Source organism: Anas platyrhynchos, chromosome 7 (genome assembly GCF_047663525.1).
Source record: "Anas platyrhynchos isolate ZD024472 breed Pekin duck chromosome 7, IASCAAS_PekinDuck_T2T, whole genome shotgun sequence".
Taxonomy (NCBI): Eukaryota; Metazoa; Chordata; class Aves; order Anseriformes; family Anatidae; genus Anas; species Anas platyrhynchos.
Window position 1 is genome coordinate 24,778,954 of NC_092593.1, and position 27,964 is coordinate 24,806,917.

A 27,964-nucleotide genomic window follows, 5' to 3' on the forward strand; every position below is an offset into this window, starting at 1 on the left:
ATTGTGTATGCAGCAGAGACCCCAGCTCAAGCCCTAATGTCACTCTCCCTTTTTTTCCTCCCTTAGAGAGCACAGTATCTTTATTAGCTATATGAAACAAACCAGAAAAAAAAAATGGAAATGTTGTTTAAGCTGTCATCTCCTGATCAGCATACCAAAGATCAAATGAGTATATTTTAAGTAAATGAGGTTTTGTATTTTCACAAATAGTGTTTTAATGCATTTCCATTTATTACAGATGTAATTAACAAGCTTTTATAACTTGTACAGAGTATTTGAAAAAGCTATGGCTTGATAAAGGTTATGCTATTAAACCCATGATATAGTAAGGGAAGTATTAGTCTAGATAAATTAGGAGTCTACAATTATTAAAACATTATGAAATACAGGTAATTTTGAATAACACTACTGAACAACTATCAGAGAAACAATTATCAGCATAACTTTTGTTTTTAGAAAGCATTCTCTCATATTAACTTTCCTTGGAATTTGCACACATTTAGAAAAATGCACAAGTCATTTTGAAAATGAGAAGCATAACAGGAAACAAAAAAAAAGAAAAAACGCACTACAGTTTAAATAAGAGATGCCACTAAAGCATTTATAGCTATGTGATTCAGCATGATGGAAACTTTGATTTCTCTCTGCAGCATGAATGTATTTTCTGTGCTAATCTGTTTGACTGGAAATGTTTTACTACATGAAAACTGGCAGAAATAAATTCTGTTAAATACAGAATAAAATAAAAAGTGTCATTTTTCTTAGAAAAAACCATTGTGACAAGCTTTACTCCAAACTAATCTATTTCCTTAGGAATTGTTTTGATTTCTGTTATTAAACAGCTCAAATATATTTCTACGATGTTATGATGAAATGATTTACACATGAAATGTGCAAATTTTCATACACCCAGCAATTGTGTTCATTTTTCTGAGTGAAAAAATGCAGTCTTATGGCACCAATTGTATAATATACGACTATCACTTTCCTACTAACCATGTCTACACAATTTTCTATTTCACTCTAAAAGACTTTCTGAATTTTCCTTAGCTAGTGATGAAATCTAGTCTTAATTGGATGATTTTGATTCTTTACTCAATGAATGTTAGTTGCTTCAAGTGACTCCAGATAGAACAATTTTGTTATAAACTGCTGCAACTGATTTTTTGGGGCAAACGTTGCTTCCAATAAAGTTTTGCACTTCAGGCCACACAGTTCAAAGTGAAAATAAGATTTGGAACACCTTTTGTTTCCTTTTTTTCTTTTAAATATATACACTTGGAATTACTTTCCTTAAACACTTCCCTTGTAGAGCTAGAGTTGAAGTCTATGTAACTTGAAATCAAATTCATACTTGAAATTCCCCCCTCCCCCCTTAAGATCACAAGTATAACTAGCTCAGGATGTTACAGTATTAAAAAACACTGTGAAAAGTAACACAGAACAAGTTGACACACTTTCAAATGTGACATTTAAAACAACAATATTGGTTTTCCAATTTTAACTCCTTAAGAAAAAAATAAATCAATTGAAGTTCTTCATGAAAATTTTGGCCAAACTTGCTTCCGTGTTTATGAAGATGAAAAATACATAACCCTAGAAATCATGAAGTGTTCATGCTGATGTTTCAAATATTCTTAAAAAATCCTCCTATAACATTCATATTATAATACTAGATTTTTACGTTCATCACACTAGCCTCAGTATTTCTAATGTTTATTTAAACAACATTTTTATACTATAAAAGTTAAAAGTCAAATACTTGAAACTAAGTGACAAAAACACCCATTTCACTGAGATATTAACTGTTTTATTCACAAAATAAACAACTTCATCTTTCCAAAGGAGAATTTTAACAGAAAGACTCAATGCGATAGCTATAAAAAAAAGCAGTATGGAAAATTTGAAAAAGTCTGATAAAATTTACAAATGCAAACTATCACTTTGTACAAAGTCTTCTTCTTAAGAAAGTTCATAATTTTTAAAATAGTTTTTAACAGCCCAGAAATGCACATTTATTTCAAAATGGTTAGGTATTATTTTCGTCTGTGTGGGGAATTCTCTCTACGTCTGTCCTCATTTTTTCTTGATTCTCTGTACTGGTCAGAATAACGGTTGTGCTTCTCTCTGTGTTTCTCTGAACCATTCCTGTATCTGTCATCTTGTTCTTCCTCTCTTGGACTTGAATTATTACAGGGTCTCTCTACAGATTTAGATCTCTCTCTTTTTCTACTCCGATATCCATTATCTTTGCTCCAGTGTCTATAACTTTCATCATCAGATAAAGAAGCTCTTCTCTCTGCTTTCTTCAGTTTTGAATCACTGTATTTATTTTCTAGATCCTTACTTCTTTCATGGTTCCTATCCTTGCCACTATGGTAACTGTCTCTGCCATTGGACTCATCTCTGTGATAGTATTTTGATACATCATCCCTCCTATGTGCTTCTCTGGGATTTCGGTGATTTCTTTCTGACTTGCTCTCAGTATCACTTCTATCCTCATGCTGTCTCCTTCCGATTTTCTTCTCAATGGATTTCCTTTTCCTTCCTTGTTTTTTCCTGGAAGCTTTATCAGATTCTCTATTTTTCTTTTGTGTTCTCTTTCTTTTAGCTTTCGGAGCATCTGAAATTATAACAAGTCATGTGAATAAGGTTGTATTTTAATTAACTGCAGTCGATTTATTGAACTACATAAAGAACACTGTACACATTGTAAACTTTAAGTTTAAAACATTAAAGTACATGCTTAGCTAAAAGCTTTAATAGTCCTAAATATATGTATGTTACAATTTCTGAATGAAATCCAAGTGTGCAACTGCTAAAAACCTGCAAAGAATACTTGATTTGCTTTCAATTAGAAGTTATATTTGTCTAATATTTTCTTTTCAAAAACCAAGATTTACAACTACCTCTGAAACCATCTAGATTATGAACTAAAGTCTGTATTTCTGAATATACAGTAGTGGTTATCTCTATGGAAGAGATTTTACTCCTCCTGCTTGCTCTTTATAAAGAACCACTAGATTTCACTCAACAGATGTGACAAGCCTTGTAAGTAAATAATGAACACCAAAGTTACAGCCATTTAGAGAATAACCATTACTATGGCTTATTGTATGAACTATGGTATCATTTAACTGTTCCTAATTGCCTTTTGAAAATACTGTAGTCATAAATTGATTTAATAGCACATCAAATACCTGAGTTTTAGAGTAGCTGGCTAATCTGTTTGAACTAAGGCTAACTGGTACTCTGATAATGTGCAAAGGTGGATCACTTCACATAGATTTTTGTAGATAAAGATTTTCTTCTCCAACAGTGTTTTCCCTACCATTTTACATCTACCAGAATGCAGAAAGACTCCAGAAAATAAGTAAAAACAAATATGCGTCTTTCACTACAAATTTCATCCTCTGGTAGCCCAGTTTTGGTTTTAATGGCCTGTCCCGAGCAGTGCAACACCAGTGAAGTTCCGCACTAAATGTCAGTAAGGATCAATCTCCAGTTTAGCTGGATGCTCTATTTCTGATCAGCAGTTTTTCTGTTTTCTCATACATTGTACTGCTGAAAAACTTAAATACTGTATAATACACTTACGAAAAATTCCTTTTTATCTCTACCCAGTTATTTTAGATTTAAAAAGTTGCAAACACAGTTATAACCAGTAATGGACCCTCGCTTTATAGCAAGCCTGAATGAAGCTTACCATTACAGAATATAGTTATCTCAAATTATTGTTCCAACCACTGTATTTAAGTAGACAAGAAAAAAGTAGAACAAGAAAAAAGGTGAAACCAGGCTGCTAAAGTATCAGAAGTCTTAATGAATGTGTGTTCCTGCATGGAGGAAGGACAAGTAGTAAAAGAGAAGGTCCTAAGATTACAAAAGTTAAGTGTTCGTACTAGCAGACTGCAGAATCAGTTGGTTTGTCACTAAGGACTTACCTCTTTGGTTCCTATCAAGCAGCTCAGTAGAGCTGCAGCTGTCTTTGCAGGAGCCATCTGGCTCTTTGCTGAACTAACGCCTTCTCTGACCCTGTTTAACTGTGCCCTCCTCTAGTGCTTTATCGTCATTAATGTGATAGCTTCATAATGACACCCAAATCAGATTTTGTACAGTAACATTGCAACAGAGGAAAGAAATGCAATTCCAAAGCATGCGCAGCTCACACTGCTTTTATTTTATTAATCCATATTTTTGTTTCCGAGGCACACAATAAATCAAATTAACTTTGAATCACCGAGCTTGTGAACTATAGAAAGTCATGCTGTGTTATTATCTGCTCATGTTACACAGGAGAGACTGTACACACTAATTCATACTAGCATGTACTTCGCAGATTAAGCAACATTTATGACACTTCATACCAAACAGAATGCTATATATGAGCAGGATGATACGAGATGCTAAATAGTGATTATGATACAAAACTATAGAATATGAAGTTGTAAGCGAAAGCTGATTCTTCCTTAGAGATTTCTCTCAAGACTAGAACCTTCACAGTATCAACACACACAAACTCTTTTTGAGGAAAGCTAATTAGGAAATGAAAATTAAGATGGAGAATAAAATTAAACACACTGCTAGAACTAAGTAATGTCTTGTCTGATCCATGAAGAGACGCATTTACAGAGGACATAGTTCACCAGTAGGCACCCCACAGAGGTATTAATAGGGAACTATTCTAACCCCTCCTTCCTCCACCGAACTGAAATGATAACTCTGTGTAACAGGTATCAACTGTGTAAGAAAGCCCTCGATAGCAGTGTTCCTCAAATACTTAAGTGTCTAAAAATAGAGTGTAGTTTTTCTGATTCCTAAAGTAAGTTTCCATGAGCAAGAGGTAGTATTTTGAAACACATAAGTTAAAGAAATTTTACATATATTTATTCCTATATACATTTTAAACAAAAAACAGTAACACCTTCTATAGCTAGTTTGTCAAAACAAGCATATGTAGCAAGAGCAGTAAATAGAAGTATAGCAACAAATAAAAGGGAAATGAATAGTTACTGTTTAAATACCTGAGTCACTGCTGTTGCTGCTGCTAGATGAGGAGTCACTGCTGCTGGATGACTCTGAGCTGCTGCTACTGCTGTCAGAATCAGAATCTGAAGAGGAGTCTGTTTCTGAAGATGAAGAGGAATCTGATGACTCAACATCTTGTTTTTGTGTCATTATCATCTTTGGTGCATTTTTCAGATGTTCTCGTAATTCATCCCTAATTTACAAAAGGAAAAAAGTTAACTTTTTCCCCCTTCTCAGGGGGAGGCACAGGAAAAGAAAACAAGAATCAAATGGAAACAAAAAAACATGTTCCTCACGTTAGTCCTCCAAGGCCAATAGAAGTGAAGAAGTTGATGGCAAAGCGAGTGTTTCTTGGGTTATCCCGAGGCAATAATCCTTCAAAGAAAGGCTGCAATGTTCTGTTGAAAACAAATATCTAAATCAAGCGCTATGCCAGTTTAGCACTAATTCTCACTGACATTAATAAACTGAAAAAGGAACTGCACACAACTTCATAGCACGGCAAAAGTTTTCTCTTCGTGCATTTTTCAGTACTTCCATTATATCTGTGGCATATATTAACAAAATTCTTCTGTTGGTCTATATAAAAAAAATACTGTCAGGTTTTGACAAAATCAAGAGCCTAATTTTGTGAAGACCTGAAGAGATCTCTGAAATCTAGCTTGTGATAGCAATGGATATTACTTGATGACCAAGAAGGTCAAAGATCTAGGCACCTATGACAAAGTTCCATCAAACAAGGCCCTAAGTATAAACATCTACTAAGTGCTGTTAATACACAGAGTTAATTCCTGTTAATTGGGATTTCTTCTAGTAACAAAGATCAGTGTTGCCAGAATACAGTGTATTAAAAACATACATACTTAAAAGGATGTGTTATTCACATCAGATTGAAGGGCAAGCAACTAATCCAAGAAAAACTAGAATTAGATGCTTTTTTCTAAGTATTGCCAGAAAGAGAAGTCACAGCAACTTTTATTACATTGCCATATAGCTGACAATATCACAGAATCACAGAATTTCTAGGTTGGAAGAGACCTCAAGATCATCGAGTCCAACCTCTGATCTAACACTAACAAGTCCTTCACTAAAATATATATAAATGCACATACTTGAACCCAAGTAAATGGTAGGTAGCACTCAATTTAACAGGACTCTTGAAATACATGAAGTTATACACGTACTTACTCTTGAATACTGCAGCTACAAAACTATGGTCTTGTTTGAATTTGAAAATAGAGTTCTTGTTTTTATTTTTTTATATTAATTCAATGTACAGTTTTGAAATAGATTTCAACTTACTCATCTTTTAATCTTGCATTTAGATTTGGAAGTCCCATATATTCACTAAGCTCCTGAAAGAATATTTTGACAAAAATCCTACTGGAGGATGTGGTGGTTTCTTCACTCAGTATTATACACTCAAGGACCTGAAAATGTTTAGAGGGGGAAAAAAAAAACAAAACACACTAAGACATACATTCTTTCATTTCTCTTAAAACCCATTGACCTGAAATAACTAACAGCCTGATTTTTATTTATTTTTGTTCACAAAAATCTTGGTCGAGACTTTTTTGACCTTGAGAATTCTGTTCTACAACCTGCAGAAAGTTTCTGATCACTTCTATGCTAGTAATTGTTTTACAATTTATTTTAAGAAAATTCCGTGAAAGAAAAAAAAAGTCAGATGTGTGAACTTCTGGAAAGTTAAAGATTTGAAACTTCAGTTCTAAACAGATGAAATATTTGAACTGTGTGTGACAATTCACAACTGGCTTGTGAATGACAATTAGATTAGGTTGCGTACTAGGAATAAAAGTGCATGAAAAGTTACCTTATATATTTTTTTTTAATGTTGTATTGTTATATAGCAGAATGCAAGATTGCCTTTATTCTTTCTAAAAGAAATCTTAAATAACAAAAATGCAGCATTTTTAAATTTATTATACATTAAAATGAAAAGCTTTATGTAATTATAAGCATAATTTTTCATTTTTTTAGACTTATTTTCAAGAGACAGTTCTACTACTTACACTGCGGATTAGCTAGAAAAGTACATTTTAATCAATCAATTCCAGCTGAGCTCTGTAAAATAATAGCGCGAATCAACTAATTAAGAACTGCAGGGGACAGGGATAGGTTAGGAAGAAGAGATGATCAACACAATTGTTCAACAGTTTGCTTGAGAATATATTTAAATTAATTATATTATTTAAAATAATAATAGCTCCAAAGTGCAGAAAAACAGTAAAACTGACGCTTAACCTACCATTTCAAAATACTAGGCATTAATAATTAAATAAAAAGGATATGACAATATACTGTTCTACTTACACTCCAGGGAATTGAATCAGTGTACAGTAGATGAGCAAACATCTTGGCAACATTCCTCAATTTGTTTGTTTCCAAACGATGGATAGTATCATACTGTTCTTTGAAAATAGCTTCAAATGATTCCATATACTCTTTTTTTAGCATGCAGAAACGCTGAAACAGTATTTTATAATTTAAACAGATTAAACAAAATATTAAACATGCACATAACCTACATATAAGTGACCTGTGCAATGTAAATGTAATGGTGCTAATATTTACTGCAAGATTTTCCTTTAAACTAATACTTAAAGGAGAAGTAAACACCTTCAAATTGATATATTTTATTGCTTTTGGCAGTTTGTCAGAGCAAGAAACTCATCTGCATTGCAGAAGTAGTAATAATTGATTTTGACCTCCAGCAAATTATCCAGCAATTTATTTTACTTCCATACATCTAGTATTCTCACTGGATGTAACCCCTCAAATATAACTTTTACATGACATCACTGAATGGGTATTCAAAACTAGAGAGGCAGCAGGGAACACAGCCAGAGGTAAGACATTTTGGACATAAACATTTCAAGGAAGATGGAAATCGACAATTATATTCTACTGCTTTTGAATATGCAGATTTATATGGTTAGTGCTTCAGAACAGAATGCCAGCAGAAATATTGGATAAAAAAGTAGAAATGGAAAAAAACAAGCCCTTTCAGTGTAACTGCTCACTCCCTTAGGGCAACTTTTTGAACTTAACTAGTCAGCTCTGTCAATATAAGACAGGGAAAGCTTGAACTAAGAAATAACTGCAACTATTAATTACTTACACATACAAAAAAAAAAAGCCAACAAGGAGCTAGCAGTTTACTGAAAGACAAAACAAAAGAACAGGACTGAAATGACTGTTTTGTCCTCTAAAGACGATCTGAAGTATCTGGAAAAGAGGAGTCTCTAAAGTCAATCTTTAGCGCCATGGAAACGATTCTTCTAGTAACTCATAGTACATTTAACTTTTAGTACCATGCCTTGGCCTACAATTTACCTTTCCACAGTAATGAAAAAAGGGAAACAAAAAGTAATAACCTAAGGAGAGAATGAGTTCTTATATTGCATTCACTATGCTTATTACGATCAAAATGTTAATTCAATCAATTAGCATAACATTTTCAGAATAAAGACTATTAGTTTTACTTATCTGTTAAAATTTAAGTTTGACACAAGAACTAAAGTAAAGCATACAGTATAAAATCTGAAATTAGAACTCACCCCTGCCAGTAACCCAAAGAACTTCTCATACGTTCTTTGCTGAGCACAACAGTCAAGTATCATATTGCAGAGTTCTTTCTGATTTAAAATAAAATTTTCACTAGATAAATTCACTGTAGCAGTAAAAATATCATTACAAAGTACCAAAATATTGAAGAAATCCATACAATGATGATAGCTTTAAAACAAGACTATTTACATAAAACTCATTAGAAATATCAGCACTCTTCTGAATTTCTTGTTTCTGAGGTAATTGGAGGCCTAAACATTAACTTTTTGCCATTTGTATTTCTTCTTCTGCTTAAGCTAAAGTTTTTGAGCTAACACACCATACAATGCAATAACAAAGTCAAATCTACTTTACCAATTGTCTTTACCACAGTGAGGAAAAGGAGTTATCACAAAAACTTTTTTTTTTTTTTTAAATAAATAGCACCAATCCCCTGCATCTATAGAAAATGAAGCTAAGAAAATCCACACTAAAGTATATCACAGGAAAGCCCAGAAAAAATAATACCTAAGTATGGTTAGTACTTATTTGTTACCTTAATTTCAGAACTCTAGGCTTTGAAACTAGAAAGTTGCATGTATACACCCATCTTTATGAGCAGGAACTGGCAGCTCATGAATGGGAGGAATGTTAAGCATATATACATTTATACACATCTTAAAACAACTATTTCAATTTTAAACCACATGATTTCTGTATGTAATTGTTATAATTATTCATATACATACATATATATATACCCACACATATATAATATATGTGTATATATATATATATATACATAAATCATAAAGTGACCATCTGGTAGTTCAAGCAAAAGTCAGGTTTTTAAATCCTACTGCTGGCAAGAATGAGAAAAAAGCTGTAATTTTGTGAGGGATGGGAGGAACAGCCAAACAAATGCAAAAAACAAATTCAATCCAACAAAAGCACTTTTACCATTCTGGATTTTTATTTATTTTTAAATAAGCTTTGGGCTATTTCAGATACATGAGAAATAATTCAGGAAGCCTAAATTTAAGCCTCGTGAGGCTGATATGCCTAGACTTCCTCCTTTATACTGAAGGAACGGAGAGAAACTCTTCTAAAGGAAACTCCTTCAGGCTCCTGCTTGGAATCACCCTCTAAACGAGCATCTCCCATTCATGGCTAGGAAGGAGCAGGGGAAGCAGAGGTAGATTAGCCTCTCAAAGCTTTTACACACACTCTATCACTGACAGTCTACCTTACACTTTCCTCCTGTCTGAGCGCATGTGTATATAAGTATCAATTACAGCAATCCCACTGAAGATGCTCTCCTGCCACTGTTACCAACTATTTAGAACAACCAGCTCTGACCCCAGTCTCCTTTCCCCCCCCCCCCCCTCTTTTGTGTGCAACAACACCAGCAAGGATTCTGGATCAAAACCCAGAGGGAAATGTGATTGTCACCTCTAGGATCAGAGCACTTCACCAGCTGACAAACAGTGGTCTAGGCAATAAACATATAGGATTTTTTTATATACATATAAATATATATATACATATAAATATATATATATATACACACACACACATATATATACATGTATATATATAAATAGAGAACTTAATTTCCTGGCTATGTGAACCGAGCAGATTGTGATACAGCTCAGGGCACAATTTGAAACAGTAATTAAGACAAATGAAGCAAACGTTTTTATGTGAATTAAGAGCCATGAAATATATAGCACAAAACAGGACTGCAGTATTTCCCCCATTAACTTTATTTTAGTATTTTCTAATGTGACCTACTTCATACTATAAACTAGTTTATGGCATTCCCAAACAGGTTTTAGGCTATCAGTCATGTATTTTTCATTATTAGTTCAGATAAATTTATATTTAAACTAACACTCCCATAAAAATACCGCTTAACTGAGGAAAAAATAAAATGAAGTTTTGCCTGAGCTGTCATAATTTCAATCATGATATTTATTCTTTGTATCGAAACCAGTTTAATGTAACATCTACCAGACTCAATATTCTCCCACTTGTGCCATTCTTCCAAGTACACACGCCAAAAAGAAACATTTTGCTCATCACACACTGTACTCACGACAAACAAAAAGCCAACTATGTTTAACAAGAAATAATCCCTTCTAAATACTGAGACAGTAATGTATCAAACAGAAGCTTGCAAGTGTGTTTAAAGGCATTCCTATCAACACTGTCGCATTGTGTTAGCTTGCGATATTAAAATGCATATTAACTTTTTATATTATCCCGTTTTACAGTAATGCTGCAGTTAATCAGTTTTTAAACAATCAACAGGGGTAAAGTGCTGATGCCATTGCTAATAAAGTAGCAAGACTTGAAAAAACAAATTACTTCTGTTCCTCATCTTAAATGCAATTACAACATTGGTATCCCCTGTGGTTTACAGTAATTAAATATTTTAACATTTTAATTAAATATTACAATGATTTCTAGGAGGGTATCTCAAATAACCACATGCATGAAAATAGACTTGCCCACAGATATTCTTGCTAGTGTTATCACAACAACTCAAGGTTAGGTCTAGAGTAACCATCTTGCAGATTAAAAATTAATAAACTTTAAAATGATTTAATTGTTTTTTGAGAGATGTGACAAGTTCACATTGCAATTCTAGCTTCATTTATAGCTTTAAAAGGTTAGTTAACTCATTTCTTTGCTTCCAATGATAACACTTCTGATGATGTTTATGGCAAGGAGAATCTGTGGGTCTTAGCCCTTCATTTGCTTTAGAGAACACAATGAACTTGTTTTGTTTCTCAGTTTTAATTAAGATATTGTGCTGTTTAAAGACTTTCATACAATGATGAACAAACGACTATGAAGCTTAGCTCCGAAAGCAGAGCTATCCAATCACGAGGTAAATAAATACTTTAAAAATATCTGATGTTCCATACAGATGAAGTGAATGATCTTTTGTAGATGTCTTGAATTCAATATTATACCATCAAAAAATAGCACTTCCCAAAACTGCTGACACAAATAAGGAGATATCCCTCTAAATACACGGCATTTCTTTCAGTTCTCCCTAAAGAACTAGTTCTTATCCAAAAAGGATAATGGGTTGGATGGACGTTGGTACAAAGCATCCAGTTCATTCACACCTAATGAACTCTGTTTAGAAACTGTTTTCATTTCTAAATACGTAACTTATATGATTAACTCGAAAGAAAGTAAACTGGTTCCACTAAGGGGCTTTCCGATTTTTAACTCAAGATCCAGATTCTACAGTTTATCTTCAGAGATTATACTGATGTCAACAATACTGCATGTTACACACATTAAAGCCACTGAGTGAGTAAGACCTTGCCTATTAAGATTTTATATTCTAACTACCATGTTTAGAAGTATTTTTTTTTTTTGCTGTTATAGTCTTGAGGCTCCTACTATATATGTAAAAATGGATCAAAATACTATGCAATTTACAAGAACTTCAATTAGTATAAAATGGTCAGACTAACCTAACATTATCCTTCAGATAGCAAATTCTTTAATCTAAAAGTAAGGCAAGTTTTGTTTTGCTTTGTGTTTTTTTTTTTTGTTTGCTTTTTTTTTTTTTTAAATTTTACTGTTCTTCACCCTACTACAATATCTTGAAACTAAGAGAGCTACTAACGCCTTGACCCAGGCAGATGCCTAGAAGAGTGGTTCAAGAATAAGATTGCTTTGATTTTGATTAAACTTGCAGATTTAAGGCAATGTATTTAAAAAGAATTAGTTAGTTTCATTAGGAGCCTGAATTAAATGATATGATCGAGTCCAAGCTGATACAGTATATGTTTCATACAATTAAGTATATTCATGTATGGAAGTGTAAGTCTATTAACAACACTGATATTAACAAAAGAACGAGGGAAATACTACATGTATGTTATACTGCACTTATGCATTAATAGAACGCCAATTAAACATATAAAACTCCATTTCATTTACTGTTTGGGTCTGTGCTATTTTTAAAACAAAAGTTCTGAAAGTTTACATTGATTCAGCATCTAGGGCTCACAAAAAAATCTTCATACGGAAGACAGAAGAACCACTTGAGGATAATCATGTTTTACAGACAGCAGCAAGTCTGTGAAGTAATCACTGTGCAGTTGCCAAACCTAAGTGTTGCAATGCCTTGTAGTGAGAAAGGAAAGCAAGGCATTTAAGAAATCATCTACTTGACCAGAAGACAATTATCAGCTTTAGACCATCCCACTCCATACCAGCTTCCTGGACTACATTTTCAGTGAATGTCAAGTCAAAATTAGTACTCCTGTTGTCTTCAAACACTAAATGCAGAAATAGCACAACAGAGACACTCATAACTCCCTCCACCCCAAAGTAGGACTGATTTGAGGAAGTGTGACACCATTCCGTAAAAATGAAAATGTGTCAAAAGCATGCATAATTCTTTCAAGAAGGCTGTGCCTAGAACAAGTTTTCTCCTTTCAAGTAAAAAATAGATGAATAAATAAAAATCTTGTGACACATTGTTTTTGAGATAGCTGTATTGAAGACGATACTCTTACAGATGAGGCTAATTTACTGAAGTTTCAAACTTTGCTGTAAACCAATGTTCACATCACATCACAACCACTGAAAAGAACAAATAGAAGCCAAACCTATTTTAGCCAAACTTCTAAAGAGCAAGAACAAGGTGTATTTTTTCCCCACCGCTGTGGGCTGAGCAACAAGGGAAGAACACTTTATGCTCTCAGCTTGAACAATGCTTAAATCCTTTTGAAATTAAGTAGTTTGTATGCAGTAAGATCTTCCAGAAAAAGCTCTGCATTCCTCATGCACTAAAGAAGGAATGATTCTCTAGTTAAGCGCTTCTTTCTTTCTGTCTAGATCTGTACTACCATGAAGATTCTCAAATCCTTTTAACTAAAACCACCAGAAACTGAAACATGCTCGTCCAAGAGCAGAGGCAACAAAAATCTGTTAAGGGAAAGCAAACTGAAAAGCCTATTTCTGACATTTTAAACAGGCTTCCTTTTTGCTTTCGTTGTAGTTCAGAAGCCAGAAAACTGGTAATATCATATTCCTCTACTAGTTTTAATTTATTTTTCTTTGGCAATGCATTACATTAATGCAGTTTTAACACAGATAATAACAGTACTTTTTAAGAACAGAAATAGCCCAACAAACATATGCTTAAGAACTAACTGAAAGGCTTGTTTAGAACAGCTTGTCACAGGCTCTAGAAGAGACTACAACAAAGCTCTTCAACTTCTGATCTGCAGACAGCAGTTGGTCCCTTAGCACTTAAGAAAAGCAAGTCTCTTATTAAATTTACTGTAAAGAATATCAGTAATGTTTTTTTTTTCCTTACAAGCCAAACAAAAAAGAAAAAAATAAAATTCTGAATATTTTACATACTAAGTACTTCAGTGCTACTGCTAAACGGTGCAGAGCAGAGCATACCAAAATGCATCAAATCAACAAAAAAAAAAAACTAAAACCCTATGTTAAAGATCAAAAAAGGAAAAACTGCCTGTAAACTTGCAATACAAAATTGTAGAAAGAAAGGGTGGTTTAGGTAAAGAATAATAGACACTGAGGCATAGAAACTTTGCATCCAAAAAAAAGGAGCATTAAAAATAAAAAAAGATGAGGTTTAGGTGAGTAGTCTCAGGAAGGAGAATATACAGCTGAAGAAGACTACAAATTAAATGCATGCAAATCAGATAGGAAATAGAAGACTGATGCTTCTGTTTAACAGCATCATTTATTTCTGAAAAAGCAGCATTTCATAGCAAAAATAACAAGTGTCTCCACCTCAAGTCAGAGAAAAACAGCTTACTAAATAAAAACAAAAAAAAAATGTTGACATTCTCATCACTATCCTGTAGTACACTGCAGTACCCAGGATTATTCTGTTGTTCTTGTATTTTAAATTTTGATTAGTAGGGGAAATACCAAGTTTCTCAAAGCCCAAACTTCCGTTTTTATTTCTATAAAGCACATACAATTCATACAATTATGTAACGTAAAAAGATTCACATTCAGTAAATTAGTACCCTATAGATTAGTCCTACATGGAAAGTAACACCTTCATTGCATTTGTGCATCTTGGGATATTTTATTTTCAGCAAGTAAGGCATTCACAGAAAGTAAAAGCAAGTATCCTGGCAGCAAATATTAAATCTCAAAAACACCTAGTCTTCCCAAATTAAGTGGTAAAAAAAGAGTCTGATTTACATACCTAAGATTCTGACTTATGTTGTGGTGGTTTTGTTTTGTTTTTGTTTTCTTTTTAAATACATTTACTTTGTAGATCTTGATCACAGAATAGCTGGTAGTTGATAGACTGCAGTGGTATTAAACACCAACATTTGAGAAGTATTTTGCAAAGCAATTACTCAATAAGCAGCATTACCCAATTTATACCTTCATTGTATGATGTAGCATATATATTCTAGATTGTTCTCCCTATAGCTGAACTGATTTGCTGCAAAACAGGATTTCTTTCCTCTACTTAGAATCCTTCAGGTTATGGCTTCATGGGAAGCCATAATCCTATGTGTGCTTAGTATTTCATTTAGGTAGACTTGAAATACTCCATGCACAGAATTAAATAAGAAAATACACAGCAGTCATCTGAATTCTTCATATGCTTTCATGTAAATTACTTACTGACTGAGGAACAATTTCCTTTACTTGAAAACATACCAATTGATCTTAAACAGTGTCTGCAAACAATTTCTTTCTGAGAAGATGGCAATAAATCATCCATACCCAAGTTGTTTTAAATCAATACACACTATTATTCAGAACACTGTAGAAGCAAAACCACAATTCATTCTTTTAGTACTAGCCTATATTCCTAGCTCCACTGACAATGTTCACAGCTGCCTTCAAGTATTGTCTCCAACTCCTCTTTCAGGGACAAAATACTGAGAATGTCTGCCATGCTACAGTACTTTTGTTAGAGCTTAACTCTTCCAACAGTCCAACCAACCAGCATTTTCAAATAGGCCTTAAACATTTAAGCTGCTTGATAGAAAGTAGAAACTGTGTGAAAAAAAAAAAAAAAGCATTTTAAGAAACAGGTATCAGCCTATTTGCTCTAACAGTTTAAAGACATTATGAGAAACACCTGTAAGGAGACTGCCTGTTCATCCGCTCTTTATAGCGACTGGGTCTCAGGACAAGGAAGTATTCTATATACTACCACAGGACTACTTTATAATCATGTTAATAACAAAAAAGAATAAAAAGCAAGGCTTACAGTTTGACTTTCGGGGAAGTCCATCTTCAGCAATTTGTGAGCACATTCTTCAAAGTCTAAGCTATAATAAGATAAAAAAAATTCTTATCCGTGCAATGTAACTACAATAAAAACCACTGACCTTTGTTCACTAAAACAATTCTGATTACAGCAATATTAATAGAAAAGTCCCAGCACACTAATTTCATAAACACTTTAAACAAAATGAATTTATCTTAGGATGATAACTCATCTACCCATTTGTCAAACAATAGTCTGCTTTACACTATCAGATCAGGCTCTGTATTGAACTTCTTAAATCCTGATTTAGCATACAATTTAAAGAAAAAAGAATATTCAATTTCAACCACGTCAAAAGAAACGCACTTGAATATAAATTATATAAACCTTTACCTTGACTGAATAGCAAGATAAATTGTACGACGGAAGGAGACCAGGTTAATTTCTGTTTTGTCATGGACTGTAACTTTCTGGCCTGGGAAAAGAAAAGCAGTTTGAAATAGCAAAACATCAAGGCAGGTCTAAGTAACCTCTTATAACACATCTGTTTTTATTAGGTCTGTAACACACCATGCAATACTTTTTATAGTCTTAAATATTTGTAATTAGCAACTTTGTGTGTGATATATATATATATTTTTTTTTTTTTTCTTTTACAGGAGGGAAAATAAAAAAGCAGTGTTTGTATGATTATTGACCAACAGGTAAATATTTAGATAAAATTTTAAGAGTTTGATTCCTTTGAAATCCTAAAACCTGATTTAGCAATTGCACCACTGGGTTTAACATTCTTTGCTTACGTTATTAACAAGGTATTTTCTGAATAATGTAACTATACAATGCTTTATATAGGTCTTCCTGTATTTTACAAGAGAATTTTTATTTCCACTACATGTAGAATACATTCTGCAAAGTCCTTTTTTCTCCTGAATCAAGAGCCGAAAAATCTATTATTCCAAACCACAACCATTCCAGAAACACCTCTATTCACTATTCCTTCAGTCTTTAAAGTTTAGCAATAGCATAAACATCCTGTGAATTCTCATGCTCTTCCCTTCCTTGACCCCTCCAGTCAGCCAGAGGTTCTGTGGAAGTTCTGCTCTACTGTAAAATACTCTGCTAAAGTAGTGAGGAAATTTCATTCTAAGTACTCTACAAGAATAGCACTTTGCTTGCTTTTCAGTTACAGACTCTACACTAATGTATATAATACAACCGAACTGAAACAACGTATATACAACAGTATATGAAAACACATGAATAGAGGACTGGCACAGATCAAGCAAGGGGGCTGAACAGAACTGAGATATAAACAAAAGATGTACATACATTTTTAAGAAAACCTAATCTGATTTCAAAAGCAAGTTAATAACAAGATATAACACTAGACATGACCATAAAGTTTTTGTTTGTTTGTTTGTTTAAGTTAGCATTTTCATGTAAGTTATTTTTAACATTTTAGGTCTGCAAGGATCTTCTTGAATTAAATTGATAAGGTCAAGAAAAATCAAGCAAAGATCTCTCTCGTTTTGTCTATGCTGAATGCTTCCTTTTAAACGGAAGGAATACTGGATGGAACGGAATACTACTTGCTAGTATTAAATACTTAGATCTAGGAATAAGTTTGGATTAAAACCTCCCTCAATATTGCAACATTCTTAGTTTTGGAAAGCGTGTAACAGAAGTTAAGGTCTCCTTTCCTGTTTCACCTACAAAAAAAACACACGCACAGTAGGTCTCCAAGCTGCCAGTCACACACTTACCATCTTCATCCTCCTCTTCATCTTCCTCTTCATCTTCCTCACTACTTCCAGCTTCTTGATCTGGTTCAGATTCACTGTCACCTTCATCAAGGATTTCTGAAAGAGCAGTATCCCAGATTAAAGAAATGTAGTATCACAGTAGTTTCACCATTAATGAACACCTGTTCCAACACCTAAGAGCGAAGGAGTGTCTCAGGTGGACAAGGTATGTCATAACCGAATGATACATAGTTGCAGAAACAACACTGAAGAAGACAGCAGGAATACACTGTAAAGACAGTTATTTGTCTTTAATAAACTAAAAGACAGTTATTTGGGATACAGATACCACCTGCTGTTAAATAATAAAATTGGTAACAGTTGAATAACTAAATTAATTATTAATTATTAAATGAATAATTAAATAAATTAAATAGTTTACATTTATAAACATATATAAGTATCTATAGACATAAATATGCACACATTATACATGTAAAATACTTAATACCTCTGTTATATATGAAATGTGTATACACACCTACCTTTCTTGAGCATTTTATATTTCTCTTCATTTTCTATAAAGTTTGGATCCATCTTGAAAACATCTTTAAAATAAAAAGAGAATCTTTAAAATACATCAGTGAAGAAAAATACTGCAAATTACATCTCCAGTTTATATTCTTGGGGAATACAATCACAGAAGTATCTCCCATTTCTAACTTACTAAGAATATCCTCTGGGTTGTATTCATCCTCTAATGGCAACATATGAGTAAACTGATCCTCCTCTTCCACTAGATCTAATCCCTCTGGAATGATTGGATGATCCTTGAAGCCATCTTTCCGTACAGCAAACATGACTTCTATCATGTACTGGACACGCATGTCAATTTTAGACTCATGCAGGATGTGTCGAAGACGGTCAAAGATTGCTTTCAAAATAGACAGAAACGTTAATATGAAAAAGGACTTTCTAATACAAACAAAAACAAACCCTAATGTTATTGCTAATTATACTTACCATTAATACCTCTAGGAGAAACTTCAGTTAATTTGAGCCCACTCTCCTTAAGAAACCCAATTGCTACTTCAATACTGTCATCAGTAGGCCTTTCAAGAAGCAAGGTGAGCATTTCCAAACATAAAACCTCATGAGCCTGTAAAAAGAATATCAGTAAATAACATGAGTTTACAATGTTCCACAATTAGTAGTGATTTACTTGACTGAGAAGTCTAGCCTTTGAGGATGTCACATGACTCTTGTTTAATCATGCATACACAAGACAACACGCTGGACAAAGCTAATTAAGATGTAGTCAACATTTCAAATAAAATTTTGCTATCTGTACGTACACCATCTCCATAGTCAATGACAATACTACCGAAATGTGGCTACACTCTGGTGAGCAAGCAATGAAAAACATTTTGCCACTAAGAAAAACAGAATGTATTTCCAACAAGCAAATAAAATAACACATTACTAAAACTAGCTGGATGTAAAATACTAGTTTTGGAAGTGAATCGTGTCTATAATCAAGCCAATCTTCCAGGCTCATGTATGTAAGCAAATGGCATATATGAGATTGTTTCTTTCAGTCTTTTAGAAAACCATTGGGAATATACATAATTTTATTAAAGAAGAAACTAATGTTTTAAACTGGGGTATCCCATTTAACTGAGGTAGAAATCCTGGTATTTATAACACAGAAGATAGTGGCATACAAATAGATTCAAATTTGATTTAAATACAACTGAATCTAATTCTGCCTACAAAGATGCTTAAGACTGCGTGAGATTACAGCATTGTGAGAAAATTCTGTTTAAGATCTGTGGGACAGAGCCCCAGACTCAGCCTTTGAAAAAAAGCAAACTATTGGAATACTAGCCTACACACATACATGAAGTTTTGGGAAACTCTGAAGCATAACTGCAATGGCAAGTGAAAACATCATAGCCAAATTACCAGATAGAACGTCTTTTCTAAAAAAAGGTCCTAAGCACTTACAGCAAATACTGTAACCTTTAGAATAGAGAAAACATCTTCACTTGGGCTACCATTGTCTTGAAACTAAAAAATAAATACAAGAATAGCCATACAAAGTATGGATCAAATAGTAACATACCACATTCTGATTCATCAGATGTGCAACAAACTTTGAAGATGTTAGACAGAGTTGCTGCAAAAAAATAGAGCAGGAAATTACAATGTGTCAGGAAATTACAATGCATCTTATACAGAAGAAAAACTTAAAAGTCAGACACTCTTACTAAAGATTTGTGCATATCAGTCAAATTAAGTCATGAAAATAAATATTTTGGTATGTTCTACAATTAGGACTACATATTTTCAAATAAAAAACATCACAGTTCCAACATGAAATAGGTTGTCAAGCTTTCGTGATACTCTAATACTACTGTGCTTCATGTACTTATGTTAAGTCAACATGTTAAGTCAAATATAATGATGGGTCCCAACCCACACGTCTCAGCTGTGTTCCTTCCAAGTACATCATTTGAATGTACACGGTAGAAGTTCAGCACAGAAGAACTATATATCAGAATGCTGCTTCTTGACATTTTACATACCTTATCATTTCTGCGATATCCTTTGCGAAAATTTAGTATCAACCTCTTGAGAATCAATTCACCAATATTTGGAAACTTGGAATTGATAATTGCCACAAGAGCTGCATAAACATGGGTAAAAATTGGAGAGGCACCTTGAGCTTGCAGAATGGATCTAGACAGCAACCCCCTGTAAAAATACATAAATGTTTTATTACAAGAAAAAACTTTTATGCAGTACGTATCATAAAATAGGATTGCATTGTTAGAACAGTTTGAAAATGACAGTCTGGTATCCTTCTATCAGTTGTTTATTGTGCAACAAATGGAGTTCTGCAAAAATCAAGTTTCCCAAACATGACTGAACCCAGAAACTCTTAAACTAGCACCATATCATTCAAATATTATGCCTATTAAAAGGTATTTTTTTAAGTGGTAAGCACTTAAAAAGTCTCTATCTTGTAACCTGCAATTATCCTATTTTTAACTACACTGCAGGCTCTTAAGCTTTTAAATTTGTATGACTGTGCTGTTTCTTCCACAGCCCCCTCATTGGAAATAGCAAAAATCCCTTTGTGACAGAAAAAACATCTGCTCTGAAACTATTTACAATGAAGAATTATGATCCAAAATACTGAATAACGTAAGCAAGCAAAACTAGATGGGAAATCAAAATTATATTTTCATGAAAGATCCTTAAAAGATCTACCTAGGAATAATAAAATTGAATGCTTAGCAAAACCAGAATAGGCAAAATAATACTTTTCAATGCTTTTCTCAGATGAACCTGCATTCTTCAGCATCGTAACTATGTTTTGAAACACAAGATCACCTTTTTAGAACCGAAATAAATAAAAGCAGCGGGCTTGGCTTATAAGTTATTACATCATCCTATGTATATTTCAATAATGAAGTCTGAAAAGAATCTTCTGAGACCTCTCAGATATACTTTTTCTAGTGCAGTAGTAGATAAGCTAATGCAACAACATGCAAATTCTATAACAAAAGGGAGACAAGAAAAAAACCCTCACAACATAAATCTTTAAAGTACATACTTGAAAAACAACTGTCTTGTCTATGGTCAATTGAAATTCGACTGAATTCCCTACACAGATCTAAATTCAAACTGCATCAGCTTATTTGTACTTAAATCAGAAGTCATCAGTTGGAAATAATCACTTTATACTGGTGTACAGGAACAGAATATTTTGTTTTGAAACTTAGATGCTCTCAGACGCAAGTGAAAATAGTCTAGTTCAGACCGCATTTACTTATGCGGTTGCCATGACTTAGTAGTGATCTCCAGGAGCACAGTAATCATTTCTCCACATTACAATGGCAAAGATAAAGGTGGAAAACAATCTAGTCGAACAGCTGTAGTAAAAAGTGTATTTTCAGACAATATTTAGCTCCAGATAAAATCTGTGAATACAGAAGTAAATAGACACAGACATGTAAGTTTCAAAACATTCAAGAAAAATGAGCAGGTAAAACTACTGTGAAAAGGAAAGCTATCATCTGTTGTACTGTCTTATTCTTCCAAGCATACAGTACATTCCTCTACCTCCCCCACTCCCAGTCCCTTTTCCCAAGTAGGGAGCTCCTCTACACTGGATGATACAGCCTAAGGTATTTAAGGAATTTTAAAATCAGACCAGTATCCATATACTAAGCACACAGAGTGATGCACAAGTGAACAATATACCTATTAACACAAAGACAAGAGAGATGCTTTAAAATATTTTATCGCTTACCTTCCCCGAACAATATTTTCCTGAAGGAGCTCATGAATGATATTTTCTATATTAGAAACATTCACTTTATTGACAAGACCATTGATCGACTTCTTCAAGGCTTCCCAACTCATTCTCTGATATGCCAAGCTATTACAAAGGTATCACAAATGATTAATATGTAAGTTTAAGGCAGTATTGTTGTAGAGTGTTATATAAAAGCATGAAGGCAAGCTGTATTAAATAACATAGCAAAGAAAACATTCACTGCATAAATGTGAAGGTCAGTTCACAGTTATATATTTAACTACCAGGAACCTACAAAACCAACATGATATACGAAAATGTAGTTCTCCACAGATATGGTATTAACCCAGCATGTTTGGTTTTCTGCGGTATTACGAAAAAAAGAAAAAAAAATCCCTGTTTATGCTCTGTATTCTACTTCTCCATTAATAGCAGAAGTGCATATAATCATAATCTGGTTGTTGGTTTTTTTTTGTTGTTATTGTTTGCTTTTTTTTTTTTCTTTGTCTTGTTTGACTGGTTGGTGTTACACTGTTTTCCCAAGAGACAAGAAGGAAGAAGACTACAAGGAGACAGCTCACAGCTGTTTTTCTGAGAAAACTGTACCTTCAGAAGAATCATTACAGCCCACAAAAGGTATCCCGTTTTCACCAACATTTCCTAAAATCCTTTACCATCAACTCACCTATTTTTATCAGTGATTTGTTCTTGCATCATCCTGAGCTTGGCAGGTGGAATATATGCACCACCTGTGCGAGTAAGGATTGGATCCACTTCTTCTTTCTTTTTCTTTGATGTGGCCTCATCATGAGCAAGAGAGCTCTGAACTGTTGATCTCTCTGGACTTCTACGATCAGGGGAAGAGAGTCTTCTCTGCTTCCTTCGATCAGATTCTCTTTCCTCCCACTTCTCATAATGTCTGTCTCTCCCTCTTTCCGTCCTTCTAAGGAGACAGAAAAAAGGCAATGAAAATGTTTGTGAGAAGTTTTTGTCTTTTATTCTTTAAAAATCAGTACTTCCATACTGATTAAAAAACATGGATTGGTATTCACCTTCCTTCTGAAGTTCTGTCATCGTAGTAGTCCCTTCTTGAATATTCCTGATCATACCTGCTGTCATCAGAGTATCTTCTTCTTCTTCTGGGAGATGGAGACCTGTCCCGCTCTATATGCCTATTCACAACCCAAAAAAAAAAAAGTTCTCAGTAAAAGGCTATGCTATTCTCTTTGTCCAGAGAAGGGCAACGAAGCTGGTGAGGGGCCTGGAGAACAAGTCCTACGAGGAGTGGCTGAAGGAGCTGGGCTTGTTCAGCCTGGAGAAGAGGAGGCTCAGGGGCAACCTTATCGCTCTCTACAGATACCTTAAAGTATCTGTAGTGATACTGTAGTGATACTGAGGCTGTAGTGAGGTGGGGGTTGGCCTGTTCTCCCATGTGCCTGGTGACAGGACGAGGGGGAATGGGCTGAAGTTGCCCCAGGGGAGTTTTAGGTTAGATGTTAGGAAGAACTTCTTTACTGAAAGGGTTGTTAGGCACTGGAACAGGCTGCCCAGGGAGGTGGTGGAATCACCATCCCTGGAAGTCTTCAAAAGACGTTTAGATGTAGAGCTTAGGGATATGGTTTAGTGGGGACTGTTAGTGTTAGGTTAGAGGTTGGACTTGATGATCTTGAGGTCTCTTCCAACCTAGAAATTCTGTGATTCTATTAATATCTACTTGAAAACAATCTTTTACATATATGCCAACAAGTCCACCTGTGCACTCTGGGTCTTAATACACGCATCACTCAAATAGAAGATGCTCCCTTTATAACAACATGTTGACAGCCAGGGAATAATTTTATATGTTTCACATATTTATATTTCTTAATCAAGAAAAGCACTGTAAAAGGAAGCACCTCCTACAACTTAGAAGTATGTGCCAAACAGTAATAGCATCAAATACCAAAGGCAAATGCTGCATGTGGTATTTCTTAAGATGTATGCATTCGTTTCGCCTACTTTTACTGGTGTTGCGTGAAACAGAAAACACACTATTGAAAATGACATTCTGTTTGGTACAAGATGTTTTATACCAATTAAAACATGAAATTAAATTGCTAGCAGTTCATCTCCTGCCTCAGTAGACTGCCCTTCAAATGATATTTCTGCTGGCTTTCATAAGCTTGCTCTAAAGCAACAGTTGTAGTATCAGCAATGAGTCAAAGAAAGAAGCTGGCATCTGATTTCCATTTTTGAGACCCTTGAGATTTTAACTAAATGAGTGAGGAATTTTTAAATAATTAGTTATAACAAGAAGTCTATTTAATTACCGTTTTCTTGGCATGCAAGTATTTTATTAAACCTGCAGTTATTTTTCACTGCTCAGTTATGGTAATAAGTAAAAAGATAAAAAGCACGGAGTTTTTTTTGTTTTGGACTCATCTCTCTATGGGAGGTACATCAATGAAATAATAGGTTATATAAATCAGTCATTTCTACCTGTCCTCTGGAGACAAACTTCTGTGGCGTGAACTGTATTCCTCTTTCCTTTCGTGACTGGAGCCATGCTTTAAAGAAAACAGGGAAAAAAAAATCAAGCCCCAATGTTATAATATACTCAGTGTGAACATATGTATTTTGACATCAAGGCATATCATGGCTTTAGTCTCCTACTCCCTTACAAGAAGCAAAGGCCATCAAATAAAGCTTATAGCAGTCAGACTCATGACAAGGAGAGTTAGATCCAAATAACGCCTGCTTAAGCAGCTGAATTCCCTGCTACAGGATGACCCAGATTTTAAGTTTGGGCATGGGTTCATGACTCTCAGACTGAACACAGAAAACCAAAAATCACACAGGTTACCAAAGAAACTATCTGGCTCAGGAAACTGCAAGTAGGCGGAGACTGGGAACGCACTTGTGAAGAGCAGGGCAGCCATTAAAGTACCTTCCCGAGGCATCTACTGTTGATTAGTACCAGAGACTACGGTAGGCTGATCTTCAGTCTCCCTTTGATCCTTTACTGCTTTCTTCCTCCACACATTACTGTACACTTTGTCACATCATATCCAATACTATTAACAGATTTCTACCACTTTGGTGTCTTTTCCCTCTTCTAAGAATCCTCTTTATTACATGTTTTTTGTTACACCTTCCTCTTTTTTTTCCTAATCATAATTTGTTTTCTTACTAAATCATTTCCAACTTCATAAATCATATAGATATCATAAATACAATATGTATTTAACACATGGGTAGAGCCAGGTCTTTTTAGGACTCCATTCTCAAGTTCTAGGCACACACAGCATGTGCCTTCGCACAAGCAGACCCTAACAGATAAGCGAACGTTCGCAGGAGTAAAACAATACTGTGGATGCTGCTGAAACTGCAAGTTCCCATGTCTCCATGCAAAAGCCAGCGATATTTGTTGAAGTCACCTGCAGCTCTTGGCCAGGCTTCCTGCCACAGCCACCAGCCTCCTTCCTAATCAATTTCCAAACGGCACACCTCTCCTAACTGGCTTATTTGGTAGATGAGGGAGCACTACTATAATCACATGACTGGAAAGATACAAGAAGATATCAACCTATCCCTCAAGCACCCCTATCAAAAGCCACATCAATCAGAAAGGTCAGGACAAACCTAAGAGCAAGGAAGCCCATGGGGGGTTCTAACCACCAGTAACAGAATAACCAACCCCCACAATTCAGGCTTAAGAATACTTACATTTATTTGCGTCACCCTGCTCTTCATCTCGACTTCTATTTTATGAAGCTCTGAACACGCAGCAAAGTGGAGATCAATGCATCAATAACATTTCATCTATAACACATAAAACGCAATCAGTATTTTTCTACCGCGTGAAATGGAGGAACCCGAATTTCTAGTTTGCTGTTTTCATACGCTCGAATGTTAAACCCAAACAAACAGCCCCACCACAGGTACGCACCCAACCCCCTTCTAGGGCTGCACAATACAGGCACAAGGCCGTGCGGGGCACACAAACAGCAGCTGGACTTGGCCAGCGCCCCGCCACAGCCGGACCGGGCCCGGCCACACGGCCCCGAACCGCCTCAGCGCTGCGCCACCGCCCACGGCCCGCGGCGGAGGCCGCGACCACCGCACCCCAGCGGCCAGGAGACCCAGCGGGGGCTGCCCCACTCCCGGGGCTGTGTGCGGGGCAGGGCCACCCCGCTCCCCTCCGGCCGCCCCCCCCCCCGAGCCGCCCACAGCGCCTGGGCCCGTACCTACCGCCCTCCGCCGCGGCAGTTCCGGCGGAACGCGACGCGCAATGAAGGCGCCGGGCTCGGCACCGCCCCGCTGGGCCCGCGCCATGTTCCGGGCAGCGCGGCGCCACGGGAAAAGTAGTCCTGCGGCCACGCGGCGCGGCCGCCATCTTGAGGGCCGGGCGGGCGGGCGGGCTGCGAGCAGGGCGGAGGGTGGCTGAGGGGGCTAGCGCCGTGCGCTTGTTGTTGAGGCTGTTCTTTTGAATAAAAAGCGGTGGTAGGGAGTGTTACGGGAAGAAACATCAATAGCAAAACGGGAAGTAAACTTGATCCAGCACTTCCTGAGTTCATTCCTCCATAGCAGGCCTGTTGCTCATGTCAGCCCAGCTGAGTCTTCGGCAGTGCTGATGTGAATGAGTCACAGAAAAAAAGAAAAGAAAAAATAAAAATAAAAACAAAGACAAACAAACAAACAAACAAAAAAAAAAAAAAAAAACATAAAATAAAACCATAAAATCATTAAGGTTGAAAAGACCAGGACAAACCTAAGAGTACAGGGGGACAATCACCTCCCTGGACCTTCTGGTGGCCACACTATTCCTGATACAATCCAGGATGCAGTTGGCCTTGGCCAACTGGGCACGTTGCTGCGAGCATCAACCAGTACCCCCAGATCTTTTTACTCTGCACAGCTTTCGAGCCACTCTGCCCCAAGCCTGTAGCATTGCCTGGGTTTGTTGTGGCCGAAGTGGAGGAGCCAGCCCCTTGCCATTTTGAACGTCATCCCATTGCTCTCTGACCATTGATCCAACCTCATCAGGTCCCTGTGCAGGGCCTTCCTACCGTCTGGCAGATCAATGCTTCCCCCCAACTTCGTGTTGTCTGCAAACTTCCTGAGGTTGTGCTCAATTTCCTCATCTAACTGATCAATACAAATATTAAAAAGGATGGGCCACAACACTGACCCCTGGGAAACACCACTGGTGATCGGTTGTCAACTGGATTTCACTCTGTTCACTACTACTCTCTGGGCCTGGCCATCCAGCCAGTTTTTAACCCAGCAAAGAGTGTACCTGTCCAAGCCATGGGCTGCCAGGTTATCCAGGACAATACTGTGGGGAACCGTGTCAAAGGCCTTGCTGAAGTATAGGCCTTTTCTCTCATCCACCAGGAGGGTCACCCAGTCGTAGAAAGAGATGAGGTTGGTCAGGCAGGACTTGCCTTTCATGAACCCATGCTGACTGGGCCTGATCCCACGGTTGTCCCACAAACGTTACGTGATTGCATTTGAGATGACCTATTCTATCACTTTTCCTGGCACCAAGGTCAGGCTGATATGCCTATAGTTCCCTGTGTCCTCCTTACGACCCTTCTTATAGACGTCCATCACATTAGCAAGTCTCCAGTCATCTGGGACCTCCCTGGATGACCGTGACTGCTGATAGATGATGGAAAGGAGCCCAGCAATCACATCTGCCAACTCCTTCAGCACACTTGGGTTGGATCCCATTGGCTCCATAGACTTGTGACAGTCCAGGTGGAGCAGCAGGTCTCTAACTTTCCACCTGAAGTGTGGGGGGTTTCTTCTGCTCCCCATCTCAGACTTCCAGGTCAGGAGGCTGAGACTTGACCACCTTCCTGGGCAAACCATTCTAATGCCTATCCAGTCTTCCTGAGAAGAAATGTCTCCTCATTTCCAACCTAAACCTCCCCTGGCACAACTGGAGGCCATTCCCTCTAGTCCTATCACTGGTTATCTGTGAGAAGAGGCCAACCCCCAGCTCCACACACCTTCCTTTCAGGTAGCTGTAGAGAGCAGTAAGGTCTCCCCTGAGCC

The 27,964-nt window shown here is 36.0% G+C and overlaps 1 protein-coding gene across 4 annotated transcripts; it reads right to left on the bottom strand.

Annotated features, from left to right (window-relative positions):
- Window positions 1–207: 207 nt before the first annotated feature.
- Window positions 208–26,292, bottom strand: CWC22 (CWC22 spliceosome associated protein homolog). Of its 4 annotated transcripts, none has more exons than XM_038182194.2 (20): window positions 26,153–26,292; window positions 25,628–25,723; window positions 24,401–24,468; window positions 22,975–23,094; window positions 22,608–22,865; window positions 21,917–22,045; window positions 20,184–20,352; window positions 19,721–19,774; window positions 18,619–18,754; window positions 18,323–18,529; window positions 18,141–18,203; window positions 17,617–17,712; window positions 16,247–16,328; window positions 15,854–15,914; window positions 8,610–8,687; window positions 7,363–7,515; window positions 6,331–6,458; window positions 5,325–5,426; window positions 5,025–5,221; window positions 208–2,623 (listed from the first exon to the last, which is right to left on the bottom strand). In XM_038182194.2, exons 2-20 carry the CDS (start codon window positions 25,652–25,654, stop codon window positions 2,037–2,039), a joined length of 2,715 nt encoding a protein of 904 aa, XP_038038122.1. In that variant the 5' UTR covers window positions 25,655–25,723; window positions 26,153–26,292; the 3' UTR covers window positions 208–2,036. The 4 variants fall into 4 exon arrangements, with proteins under 4 accessions (XP_038038122.1, XP_038038123.1, XP_038038124.1 ...); XM_038182195.2 differs by having other exon boundaries at window positions 26,149–26,179; XM_038182196.2 differs by having other exon boundaries at window positions 1,789–2,623; window positions 22,608–22,862; window positions 26,149–26,179.
- Window positions 26,293–27,964: the final 1,672 nt, after the last annotated feature.